The 14,122-nt window shown below is 40.7% G+C and overlaps 1 protein-coding gene across 3 annotated transcripts in view; it reads right to left on the bottom strand.

Annotated features, from left to right (window-relative positions):
- The window catches only part of A1CF (APOBEC1 complementation factor), a 73,717-nt gene that overhangs the window by 16,681 nt on the left and 42,914 nt on the right, over window positions 1-14,122 (bottom strand). For all 3 annotated transcript variants that reach the window (XM_006206635.4, XM_031682469.2, XM_072971527.1), the window contains 3 exons: window positions 12,324-12,454; window positions 7,000-7,238; window positions 260-424 (listed from right to left, as the gene is read on the bottom strand). In XM_006206635.4, the coding sequence (XP_006206697.1) occupies window positions 260-424; window positions 7,000-7,238; window positions 12,324-12,454 (535 nt within the window). The remainder of the gene's footprint in view (window positions 1-259; window positions 425-6,999; window positions 7,239-12,323; window positions 12,455-14,122) is intronic.

The raw sequence follows: 14,122 nt of genomic DNA, 5'->3' as shown, positions 1-14,122 counted from the left end.
GAATTTATAGTTTAGTGAAGGAAATATGTATTCATTAAATAATAACATGGAAACATGTAAAATTATAAAAATATTGATAAATGTTACAGGACCATATGTCCCTGTTTTCTACTCCAAAGGTAGGAATATAGTTTTGGCAGTCTGTATGCAATTATGAGAATGACTATTGAAAGCTATACTATTTATACTTATGGGAAGTCATCTCAAGCATGTGTTTAAAGTGCATTTTGAAAAGTTAATCTCATCTGGTATGTCCTACCTGGTTTAATATTGTTGAATTCTTTCTCAATCATCTCTTCAGAGGTAGACAGCATTAGATTTCTTACATACAGGATTTTCACTGAAGACATCGTGTCTTCATCAACTTCTACTTCCGGTTCTGCCCAGTCTACTGCAATAGGATGTCCCCATAACTGAATTCTTCCTGTTGAAAATGGTCAGAAGTATGATTAATTATATAGAAATAAGAACAACATCATCTCAGTTCATACTAATGGCCTCTTAAATTGAACTGACCCTTGAGGTCTTGACTAAGCAAGAAGATTAATACTAAAAGAGGTGATTATTGATTTTAAGAGACAGTCCAAATAAATCTGTGAACTGGCTAGAAGGGAGTTCTGTAAGACAGCTGGCTTATTATAATGATTGACTATAAAGGGAACTAGGATGTGGTTTGAAATGGAACAGAAATGAGGCGGCAGTAGTCACATTTGTGTCTCAGAACATTTCTCACAGGGTGGAGGTAGTCATTGAAGATGGCGAAGGGGAGAAAGGGAAAGAATGGATCTAGGGCTCAGACATAAAGAGTCTGACTTCAGGAAGCATTAGAAAGGTCACAAAGAAGTGTGTCTGCTGCTGTTGGAATGCATGTGTCCAGGTGCCACTGCTGAGCTGTCCAAAAAAATGGTGCATGGGGAAGGGTGGGTATGGCTTAGGCACCCTCTAGTTTGTTCACTGACCCTTGTACTTGGCCAGAGATCTGGTCAACTGTATTCCCTCTGTGTTCTCTGTCAGAACATGGTCAACTCAGGAATCTAGAGAAAGGGTTATTATATTTTTCCAAATTAAGACAAGGCACAATGGGAGAGCCTAAAATGAGAAACTGAACTCATCTTAAAAAGGTAGATGTTACCATGACTACACATATTTTTGTATTGCTATAATTGCAATTTATGAGTGGCTCACCCTCTACTATGTGTTTCCCACATTCTGTCTCAGTTCCTTCTCACAGTAACTCTGTGAGGGCGGGAATGACTTTCTCAATTTTACAGGAGTGGAAATGAGCTTTTGAGAGGATAACTTGCCCAGATTGGTTTCAATTCTCCACTGCTCCCTTTTGTTTTTTGTTTACTCAAGCCCAATGTCCCTACATAGTGCAGATCCATGTTGAAGTGATGAGAGGAGGGTGAGGGTCAACTCAATTTCCAAATTGGATTGGAAATCTTGTTTATTTTTTATTTGTTGTTTCAGAACCAGTTATATCCTGGAAGCAATAAAAAGCTTGAGAGAACAAAATCAGAAATTCTCAGTATTGGTAAGGGTTTAGTTGTTTAATTATTACACACAGGAGGCAATTATTTTCAATCAAAATGTATCTTTTTGTGGGACTAGTATAGCTCAGTGGTAGAGTGCATACTTAGCATGCACAAGGTCCTGGGTTCAATCCCCAGTACCTCCATTAAAATAAATAAATAAACCTAATACCTCTCACCCCCCCCCAAACAAACAAAAAAAACCCAAAATTTAAAAAAAAGTTCATCCTTTTATTCCTTGAAAAGCAGTCAATGAAAGCATCTGTGGTGCTGACTTTCTAAAACCCACGCAAAGAATAGACACAACCTAATGAGTTATCAAATCCTAGAGGGGCTGGCTCTTGCTGTTCCATTTGGCTGGCTATCTTGTTCTGTCTTGCATCCCGGAGAATGCTTTCTCCATTATTCTCTTTCCCCTTCCCTTTCACTCCCCTTCTACTTCTCCCTTCCATGTCCTTCCATTCCCTTTTTCTGTGCTTTACGTGGACTTTGCGAAAGATCTCCACCCAGGATCCCTTAGGCTCCCAGGTGACTCTGTTTTCTGTAGCCCAGTGGTTCTCAACCTCGGCCCTACATTGGAAGAGCTTTAAAAAATACTGAAATATGAATTCCACTCCATGGTGAGCTGGCTGGACCCAGTTTGTTTCCACCTGCAAGAACAGACTCAGTCTTTCAGAATTTTGTGAGTCAGTTCATGTCACCTTGGTAGCATGAAATAAGCGACAGTGGGAGTGTTAATACCAATGGGAATCCAAAAATGCTACAAAACAGGGCTTTTGATTTTCCCCTGGGAATTAGCTTGTCACTGACCTCTGGACCCTTCTTCCCAATTCTTCTTTTTTTTCCCTTGTTTCTTTAGGTAATTAGGTTTGTTTATTTTTTTAAACGGAAGTAGTGGGGGTTGAACCCAGGACCTGATGCATGCTCAGCATGGGCTCTACCACTGAGCTATACCCTCCCCTCTTTCTTAATTCTGATATAAGTGGTATGGGCCTGAGGATTTTTAAAGACACCTCAGTTAATTCAAACAAAATTGAGAACACTGTACTAGCCCATTGGCTTTTGCCTTCCCAGGCTGGGGTTACGGAGAGTCATTCACAGGCCTGAAAATCTGCAAAAGGCTGAAGAGGAAAGAAGGGGGTGGAGGTGTAGGAAGCAGTGATTTCCATACACATCCCTGGGAAAGTCACATTGGAGAGTGACTTGTGAACATGAGCTTTGCAGTCAGACAAGTTCAAATAACAGATCAATGATCCTGTCTAGGAAACAACCTTTCTAAACATCACTTTCCTCACCTGTAAAATTGGGGTAATGCAAGTACTTACTTATTAGGGTTGTCGTGAAGGCACAAGAAGATGCATATAAGGGACTGAATTTATTGCTTTTAAACGATAATTCAGTAATGTACTTTCCTCTTGTTAATTTTTGGTCTATTTTTCGGTATGTATAGTTTCCTTAGAATATATACTGTTTTGAGTCCAATGTGAATGGTGTCATTCACTCAAATTTGATTTTTTTTAAGAACCTCCCTTGTCATTTAGAAGAAAGCAGTGTACTTTGTGGATGCTTAATAGATGTTTCCATACTAAGCAGTTCCCCAGGTGTTCCTGTTTTTTTCCTGTGCAGATGAATGGCCATTATCATTAGTTGATTGATTTAGCAGTGGATCATAACATTTGACTACACAACAGAATTTTCTGGAAAACTTAAAATACCACTGCCCCAACTTTGCATCCCAGAGCAGCAGATTCAGTTAATTAGAGGTTACTTTGGGGACTAGCATTGTTTACAAACCACCTCATGTTATTCAGATTTGTAGCCCACCATGGACAAGTCTTGATTTAATTGACCAAATCTCAAACCTGTGGTCTCAGGAGCAGTAGCATCCTGGGAACTTGTTATAAATGCAAATGATCAGACCTCATCCCAGCCCTACTGAATCAGGAACGCTCACGGTGAGGCCCCAGCAATCTGTGCTTTAACAAGCCCTCCATGGGATTCTGACCTAGGCTAAAGTTAAAAACCACTGTTGGAACTTTTTTCTGAGCATCCTTAGAATGGTTTGATAACCTCTGAATCGGATGCAACAACTGCGTTCCGTGTACACCTCAGTAAAGATGCAGTGTCAAGGAGCTGCCAGTGTTTGAGGAGGTAGGAGGTGAGGGAGCCCGAACACCACGTTAGACAACAGTTTTCTCCCTGTCTCAAGTCTGGATCAATTAAGAAGGAAAAGCTTCTTGTGGTCCTTGTTTATCATGTTTCTTAAAGATCTCCTTAGTCTTTCAAACTAGGCTCTCCAGAGGCTTTCCCATTACTGAAATTCTGTGCTGTTTAATCTACGGTGAAGTAATAAGTGGATGTCCAAATGGGTAATAGGTTTTCCTCTCGGGCTTCAGCAGAAATGAAACAATCTGCACTGGCTGGCTTACTCCCGACTGTGCCACATCTTGTTAGTCCGCTGACGAGGCAGTCTGACTAAAATCCAGCTGACTGAAACCCGACTCAGCTGAGGCCAACTTAAAGGGCCACAGGCGAGGGGCGGGGCTGCCTCAGGTCCCCGGGCCGCGCGGGGAATGGGGGCGCGGGGAGGTGGGGATGGGTAGGGATGGGAGAGTGAGGTAGCCTCTACAGTGCCCCATCCTGGACAGAAAACCCATGGGGCCAACTCAGGGCCTCCTGTGGTGGACGCATAACACAGTGCTGGAGAATTCCTGACGCCTAGCTGCTCAGCTCTGCCCCAGCTCAACTCAGGTAAAGACAAAAGCCGTTTCTGCGTCAGTGTGCTATTTTTTCTTAGGAAGGGAAGCTGACAGGAAGTTCCATTTCGCTAGGAACACTGGCTCCTGAAACTCTCTCCCATTTTGGACCCTCTTTCACTGCCATCCTCCTGAACCCCCAAGTGAGTGTACATATCTGTTTTTACAGGAAATGATGGAGGAAAGTGATTAACGCGGGCTGGAGTAGTGGAAGCTGGTTTCTCAATGAAGTGGTGGCTAAGCTGGGGCTTTGAACGCCGGGAGTCAGTAGAGGAGGAGGTGCAGGTCCCTCTAGTAGGGGAGACAGCATTAAGAACAGAGGATACAGACACGAGCATGGCATTGTCTAGGACATTGAGGAGTTTGTCCTGATAGAAAGGAGGTTTTTAATTGAGAAATGTAAGATACAAATAGGGTTGAAAGGAAATGGGGCCCTGAATGAAAGGCCTTGAGGCTCAGAGGTTTACTCTGTATCGTGTATACAGCAACAAGTCGCCGAATATGTTTGAACTGAGGCGGGAAGCCCCATTAAAAAGACTGGCAGGGCCGCTGCTCTCCTCCCACTAGCGTCCGGTTCCCTGGCCCAGAGACTCTATCTCACTTTTTGTCTCTAAAGCGGCTAACTTACACCTAGAATTCTATTGGTTCCCTGAGCTCACTTTCCTTCACTCCTGATTGGTTATTCTCTCTCTTCTGATTGGTTATTACTCTTACTTCTGATTGGTTATTACTCTCACTTCTGATTGGTTATTACTGTCACTTCTGATTGGTTATTACTCTCACTTCTGATTGGTCCACTTCCCTAACTTCTGATTGGTCCATTTGTAGTACTTCATTTGCATGGAACTCATTCCTGATTGGTCTATTTCTACAAAGCTTGTTTCTGGTTGGTCAACTCCTGTTGTACTTTATTTGCATATGATGTTACAAAGTGTAAAACTGGCAGCCTATAAAAGGCCTGTGTAAACCTACAGATGGTAGAGTTTGAAGTGCTAAGTCCTCTGGAACCACTGGTGTAATAAACCTGAGTTCTCCAATTTTCCGAGTGCTGCTTGGTCTCTTGCCTGGATCTAGGTTGTTGTCACAACTGAGCTGTGACACATTTTTCTGCAACAGAACTACTGAGTGAGTGACATTATTCAGCCTGTCAACAAAGAGAGACTGAATTTCTACTGTTTGGGAGAACTTGGAGAAAGGATGATACCATATTTGAGGGACACTAATCTGATGGTAGTGTTCAGGATGGAGTAGGCAGAGAGTGGGGTGCATCAAAGAGAAAGCAGAGCTGAGAGAATAATTAGGAGACCTTGCAAAAATAATCTGAAGTGAGGAATATACGTGTTTAGCCTACAGTGATGGCCTGAGAACAAGATGGATATGAGGGACATTTCAATAGCAGAATTGTTGGTGTTGAAGAGGATAGCAAAATTCCAAGTTAAGGTCACTGAGAGACTAGGTACACACCGTGAGGAATTTTAGTGATTCTATGCACCTGTGAGTAGATGGCTTGCCCACCGGGTAGTGAAAATGTAGTGAGTGAAAGCTTTAATGATAAAAATATCCACCTCTCAGAACAAAAAATTTTACTGTTAAAATGTTAGATACCAATTTCATCCTCCCTAATCCTTGTAAACGTTCTGTTTTCTATGTTTTATAACAAATCTTATTATACATGTATAAAATTTATTAGTATATATTATTTTGGATATTAATATCTACCTCTGTAATAGATTCAGCAATTTTGGGGGGCTAGCTCATATTTTTTACCTTAAGCTGCCTTCATGAAAATACTATTAAAACATCTTCCCCCAGCTCCAAAGCCATCTTCCAATTTTGAAAATTTCTAGAGGGCTAATCCTATTGGTCTTATTTTCAAGAATGTGTACAAGGGCAGCATACTTCTAGGTGTTTTTGTTGCTGTTTTGCTTTGCTTTTAATTCTGGTGGCTCTTCGATAGTGCTTAAGAGAAGAGCTGATTCCAATGTATTCAGTCTGCCTTTCTTGAAATCTTTTATTTTAATATTAGTTCATTTAATACCTTTGTGTAAGTTTTGGTGAATATTTTAGAATAAGCAGAGGACTTTCGCCATTTTTTCCTAAGTTGATCTGACTGGGGCAGTGTCTTGGTGGAGTCTTCTAAGCTCAGGAATTCATAGTTGTTGCCCAAACTGGACCTATCTGCCTAAAATATCTTTCTAGGAAAAGCTATTGTTTCTAGTCCCTGAAATTAGACAAGTTATTAGACACTAGGGAGTCATAATAAAAGTATGTCATTTAATTGTCCTTGGGAAGGTGTATCACCTGCAGGTGGATTATTTCTACATTGTAATGGAGAATATACTCGATTTCTAATAAACCTGGTAACAAAAATCATATATAAAGATAACTGTTGATTGATAAATTTACTTTTAGAAGATTCTTCCATTCAAGGATTTAGTATAGAGTTGCTATAGCTTAAAGTTCTGGATATCTCCCTTGCAAATACATGGGATTTAAGGCACAGAATTAAAGAGTTTTCAGAACGCAAACTGAACACCTCAGGGAACTGAATCAACTGTGAGATAAGGAGGAAGAGTTTAAAATATAGCATAAGCAGAGATAAAGAGCCAAAAAAGAACAACAAGCTTTTCTCTCCTTTGCTGAGGAGCACAGCAGCACGAGGCAGGCAGGCGGGAGTGGAGCAGTCTCCCGTTTGAGGAGGGGGTGCGAACCTGGTAGAAGCTTCCTTCGGGCCATGGCCGCCGCCCGATGACTCTCGTACTCCACGAAGGCAAAGCCCCGGTTTTTGGTTTTATCCGCCGCACTCGGGTAGACGATGACATCCACCACTCCGTCGGTGACCTTTTTCATCTCTGATAAGATTTCTTCTCTCTTTTTAGTTTTCGGGATTCCCCCTACGAACAATCGGCAGTTGTCCACGCTGGCACAAACCCCTAGGAGGCGCCCATTTCTGCAAGAAGAACAGGCATTTCTACTGGTGAGAATCCCTGTGTGATTCAGTCGGTTTAAGATGGAAGTTGAGGGTGGGGAGGGTATAGCACGTACTTAGCATGCACAAGGTCCTGGGTTCAATCCCCAGTACCTCCATTTAAAAAAATAAATAAATCCAATTACCTACTTCCAACCCCTCAAAAAAAAAAAAAAGAAAAAGAAAAAGATGGAAGTTGAAAACGTATGGCCCTGGCCCTGGCCCTGGCCCTGATAAATGGACTGTGGATATGGAATGTTTGGTTGTCTTAGTGTTTTAACTGGTTTTAGAAAGCTGTAGCTGCTTTTGAGAAACTGGAAGGTCTGTCAGCATTGGCTCTACGTTGTTAAAGGGAAAAACGTATTTGAAGCTGAGTAGCATCTGCTGTCTTTAGACTAGATGTAGATTCACTATTACTGTCAGTCCTCACCACTCCCTAATACATCCCCCGTCTTGAGGCCTTGATACCTGGCCCACTCTACCCATGTCACCTGCCTGGCTGCCCTGGAGGTATCTGAGGTTGCAACCCGTGGTGCTCCCTTTCTGTTCCAACCAAATAGAAGCTTTTTTGACAGGATCACTATTCAAGATAGTCCCTTATACAGAACAGATTTTCATACATTATTTGGCTGACACAAGGAGCCTATGAAATGGGCAGAAGTATTGTTTCCATTTTGCAGTCGAAGAACTTGGGACTGCAAAAAATTAAGCGACTTGCTTAAGACTTTGTAGATTTTAAGAGATAAAATTGGCCTGTGGACTCAGTTCAATCCCTGTTCCTTCCTTCCACTGTACAGTGTTGCTTATTAGCAAGTTGACAGATGCTTTCGTTGGCAAGGTGTAGTTTGGTTCAACTTTTCTGGGGGACATTTGGCAAAATGTATCCATGGTCTTAAGTGTGCAGAACCTTTGACCAAATAATGCCCCTTTAGGGGGAGTGTCTTTAGGAAATAGAGATGAGCACCAGCATTTTTGTGCCAGGTTAGTCTCTGCTACTATTTAAAATAGCCTCCAAATTGGAAATGAACAAAATAATCCATCATACGGGACTGGTTTAATGTATCTCAGCTGCGATGACATTGACTCTGGGGCTGGATATTTCCTCATTGTATACCGTGATATGTTTGTCATTCCAGCTTCTTGCCCACTAAATGCCAGTAGCCACCCGTTAGGTCATCCAAGAATGCCTCTTCATCTTTGCATAATGTCCCATAGGGTGGACAATACTGCCTCTGGCTGAGATCCTCTGGCTGAGATAAAAGATTGGTGTTCATAACATAGAGTGCTCTGTAGTCATTAAACATAGTAGTGTAGGAGAATATTTGCTGGTTGAAAAAAGCAGTTCACATTATGCTGCTAGGTTAGAAAAAAGTCTGTAAAACGAGTATGTGAGAAGGCCATTTTGATTAAAACTATAGAAAATCTAGAAAGACAATAAAAAGTCAACATAGCAATTATTTGGGGGCAATAGGGTAATGAAAGAATGGTTTGAACTTTTATTACTTTTTTTTGTTGCTGTTTTCACGTGTGCATATTAGCCTATGTGATTTCTGTAATAATACGAAGTTACTAAAATTGGATAAAGTTCTCTTAACAAAAACCACTCATTTGTCATGAATAAAATGTACTCAGCCAGGTGAGTGGGAGATTGCTCTGATTTCTTGAAACTAGTGGTTCTCAGTTGTGACTCTGACCGGCGTTGAGCCCCTGTCCTCATTGTCTTCCATGCTTTGCTGAAGAACCAAGGACCACATATCAGATCTTTGGCAAGTCCATCTCTGTTTGGTGAATATTGCCCTAGGAATGTGGTTTTTCTGGGGAGAGGGAAGGGTTGATAAAGTGATCTTTCAGGGTTTTTTTAACTTATACATTTTGCTGCAAGATATTATTTATTTAGAAATTATATTTTTGATAATTAGGGGGCCTGTCAGATATCAGTTACCAGTAGGGGGCGCCTGGAGTCTCCATATCCTGTTTAAATCTGTGGTTTGTCAGGCACCTTTCCCAGAACTGCTTGGAGATGAAATGCTATCTTTCAAAAGCTGAGGGCATGACTGTAATGTCTCTAAGAAGCCAGGCATTTAGACAATGCTCAGTGAATATTTGATGATGAGGAGGAGGATATGACAATTGTGGGTCTTTTCCGGATAAGAACCTTTTCTATCCCTTGAGAAATAGTGGCTAAAAACAAACCAAAGATTATTCTCTTCTCTACAAGAAAGGTTCTGTTTCTGGCAGGACTGAGCCAAGGCAGACTGGAAGTAGGTGAGGTTGGCTCTGGGGTGTCTACTCTGCTATTCCACATTTCATTTAATCTACTGCTTAAAATTTAAAGTCATGCTGTGCCTTCACCTTTCTTCTGGCATCCAACGAACTTTGACTGGAATTTTGGCCACCAGCATTTTTTCCAAATATTCTGTTACATTTCTCCTCTTCCTTTCCCCCCACCTCCTGCCATCACCACTGGCAAACGTTTAAAGAGCATCTGACATGTGTCAGGCTGAACTTTAAATGCATTACCTCCTTTATTTTTCATAGCAACCCCCCTATGAGGTAGGTAGATTTTTCTCTCTTTCATGGATGAAGACACTAAAATTCACATAAGATACTATTTTTTAGTGGATTGTATTCCTTGTTCGGAGCCTGTTTTCAAAAAGTTTTGACAGGCTCTGGTGTATAACAGTATGGTGAGCAGATACAGTGAACCCAGTTGATTCCCTACATAGCCCGTTCTGCATCCGTCTCCACTTAAGAGGTATTTTGGAAATAACCCTTACTGTTAAGATGTCTAGGTTTCATGAAAGACCAAGGAATGGAGAATCCTCTAATTCCTGTAAACATGTAATTGTAATATTAAAAAGCTATATTAAGGTGGGGTGGGTATGGCTTGGTGGTAGAACACATGCTTAGCACGCACAAGGTCCTAGGTTCAATCCCCAGTACCGTCATTTAAAAAAAGAAAAAGAAAAAAGCTGTATTATAATGTAGCTTTTTATAGTCCTTTCCAAAATAATTTATTATGTTTTTTCTCATATATTGGGTGCTGAGAATAATGATATAATCAGATGATAGTATAAAACTGATGCTGAAAGAAGTCAAAAGATTTATCCAAGAGAACCTGGGCTAGACCTCAGATCTTCTGATTCTCATACCAAAAAATCCTCCCTATCAGAGCTCTTTTGGATCCATGGAAGCATGTATGGGAGGGAAGCCTCCTTTATGTCTTTTCCAAGACTCTGTTCCAGAATCTAACCTTGGGACTGAATGACTAGGCTGCTAGTGGTTGCCAAATCCAATCAGTCTTTATGGGGCTAACGGGTTGAAGAAAAATGATCCAGTAGTTGATTGACTTACAGAATTACAGGGATAATGCATGCCTTAATGGTAGGAAATCTACTCTCTCTGTATTCATCAAATTTAAGATTCCATCAATTTTAAGGTGCATCTCTGTTACAGAAAGGAAATATGTAAAACTGCATCTCTGAATTAATGTGCCTAATATGAAGGAGTTCTATCATTTATTTACCTATTATTGTGCTCTAAATATTTGGTTAAACATTTAAAAATCTTGATACTTTATAGATGAGGAAATTGAGGCTCAGAGAGGTCAAGTCACTTTTTGGCACTCTGCTGAAGCCTGCCTGACCCCAAGCTATTGCTTTTTCATCTAATGTACTGATCTTTCTTCTAAGTGGCCCAGGACTTCCGTAAAGGATTTATGACAGTTCCCTCGCAAAAGTGAAGGTTTTAGAACTCAGACAATTTCATGAAGTTAGCTCTGTTGCCAGTTTTTGATTTGTATGGTGTCAGTTATGTCTTGGAACCCTCTGCTAATCTCATGGTTCTAAATATTACCTATATTTGGCTGACCCCCAAATTTCTATTCCAAAATGACCATTCTGCTGACTCCAGGATCCTGCAGCCCCACCCCCACCCCCACTCAGCACCTTCCCTGGGGTGCCTGATGTGCATCTCAGATGCAAACTACCTCAAACAGAGCTCTTGATGTTTCCTGCTTTTCTCCCTCACAGCCTTTTCCACCTCAATGACACTATCACATCCACAGATACTTGGACCAAAATTCTAATTTTCTTCCCCAAATTATAAATTCACTCATGTTCTAAATCCAATATTTAGCCAGTCTTGTCTGTTTCAACTTCCAAAATATATCCCAGGTCTGACTTTTTTTTTTTAACCACCTTCACCACTAACTCTCTGTGCAACCAGCATCGATCTCTTGTCTAGTTCTCAGCTACTGCAGCACCCTTCTAACCAGCTTCCCTCTTTCTGTCCTTACCCTGCTGCAGTCCATTCTTCACCCAAAGCCAGAGTTATGTTTTAAAAAGCACGAATCTAGTGAAAACCCTCCTATGACTTCTCCTTTTTATTAGAATAAAATCCAAATTGTTAATCTCGGAGTATAAGGCTCTCCAACCGTATTGCCTTCAACCCTCCTCTTTTTACTCTGTAACAAACGTTGGCTTCTTTTACTGTCCCTCTGACACTTCAAGCTTGTTCTCTTGGGACCTTTGCACTTGCTGTTCTTTCTTTCTCTGAAATACTCTTCCTCCAGGTCTGACTGTCATGCCTGATTCTTTGCATTCGAGTCTCAGATCAAATTTTACCTTCCCGAAGACTATTTTCTTCGTTAGTTATTTTCAAGTTAGAGTAGCAACCTCCTTAGACAACTTTATCATTTCCCAGTTTAATTTTTTCAAACTCTTCTAAATAATCTTATACATCCATTTGCTTACTATGAGGGTAGGAAAGTGTCCTGTGATGTTTCTAGTATTTTGAACAGTGCCCAGCACGTATTTATGGAATGGATAAATTAATGAATTTTCTTTGAACATTTTACAGAACTTAGTCTGGCACCTTATTTAGTGATGATTTAATAAATGTGTTTAGTGATTAAATAAATAATTCATTAAATTGATTTCTTAGCAAAAGAACTAACCTTTTTATTTTGGCTATCTTTTGCATATATTGTATTAGATAAACTTGATAGAAGAACAGGTAAAGGTACAATGTCTGATTCACTTTTAATCTAGAAGAGGTGGAGCTTACCTAATTTCATAATTATTAAGTTGCTTGATGGCGTTCTTGGCTTCCTGTTTATTTGAGAATGTTACAAATGCATATCCTCTATTGTTGCCATTAAAATCCATCATCATTCTCATTTCATAAATTTTACCAATCTACAAGTAATAAAAAAAGAATTTATACATTTGTACTTCCAAATGAAAACACACACACACACACACACACGCTCACACATGTTTTCTGAAGTCTTTCTCTGCCGTATTTGGCATTTGCATCCTGTGTAGAATGGTTTGCATATTTTCACACTGGGTTCAGATCTGTTATCTGACTCATGGACAAAGTCAAGTTAAACAAAGAAAACGGATATAAGTGGCATTTTAGCCCAAGGGACCAGAATATGTTTTTGACAGAGCAAGTGACCTTTCATCACACAATTCTCCGGGGATTGATACAACCGTCTTAGGGACCAGAAAACACATTTGTCATCTCTTGTCTTGGCCTCTGAAGTCTCCATAGTTTTATTTTTACTTGGTCATACTCTACAACTGACGTTTAAAACCAACACTGGAAACACTCATTTGGAACTTGGTAAACTGACTTCTTAGCTGTGTTTCCCCCTTACTGTGACATAAAGATGAACACAGAAGTTGTATTTCAGAGGATGGTCAGGGGAGCCCTGTTTCTCAGTCTGCAGGCTGAAAATAAATGCTAGTCTTAATACAACTGAGCCAGGACCAGGACCTCCGTATTAGGAGGGCACTCAGTGTATCCCTCTCACTGCCCCTCCTCTGTTTTGGTTACATGCTACCTGAACTGTTCTTTATAACGCAGACCCAGTAGTTTATTATTGCTGGCTGCTGTAAGAACAGTTGCCCACGCAGATGCGAGGGGCATGCACGGGGAGAAGAGGCGTCATTAGACATAAGCTGCCCGTCAGCTCATCCTCGCCCTACCTCATGCCCAGGTATTCAGTGATGGACACCTATTTCTTCTGGGCTCATCAGGAGAGAGTTCAGGCATGTTTTATCTCTGTGTTTGAGGTGTTTCTTGGTGCTCATTTTCATGTTGAGTATATAAGATTCGTAGAGGATTAAGTCCTCAGAGTTTGTACACGTGCCAAGTGAGGTTGTTTGTATAATATTAAGAGCAGTTCTGAACCCAAGGCTGAGTTACACACGTACCTCCATGCTCACAGACACACACACACAGCTGATTTTGGCATTTAGGGGAAGAAATAGCTAACCTCTCATTTTTAACTACATTTTCTAAGAATGTGATTGTTAAAACACTAGTTGGCAAATTACTGAAAATTTAATTTTGTCTTCTCCCTTTAGCTTTGGGTTTAATAACAAAATATCATTGGGCGTTAAAACTGAGGAAATTTATTCCTTAATTACATAACGACTTTGAGAAACCATGCTGCTTATCTTGTCGCTGCCTTAGGGAAGACAGATTCATATTTGCAGAAGGAAATTTCATTCTGGACCGATATGCATAGACAGACATTTGAGCCATGACAGACATACACGTTTTGCATGGGAAAGTTTTGCGCCCTATAAAACCATATTAATATTTCAAGTTGAAGCAATACCTTATTGTTGACAGGTGGTCGTAGTGTTGTTCTGGGTTGACAGACACATTGTGTTTGCAGTAAGATGGCTATGCCCTTGGAGATGGGGGATCGAGATAAAGATTTAAAAGTCAGCAGCAATGGTAGTTTCAGCTGTCAGTATCAGGACAAAGAGCTGAGTCAGGGCAGTGATAATTAGGGGACAACCACCAGCAGCTAGGAAGGTTTTACCTTTGTCCATGATTGAGGAACG

Source organism: Vicugna pacos, chromosome 11, assembly GCF_048564905.1.
Source record: "Vicugna pacos chromosome 11, VicPac4, whole genome shotgun sequence".
Classification (NCBI taxonomy): domain Eukaryota; kingdom Metazoa; phylum Chordata; class Mammalia; order Artiodactyla; family Camelidae; genus Vicugna; species Vicugna pacos.
This window is presented reverse-complemented; position numbering and strand designations above follow the sequence as displayed.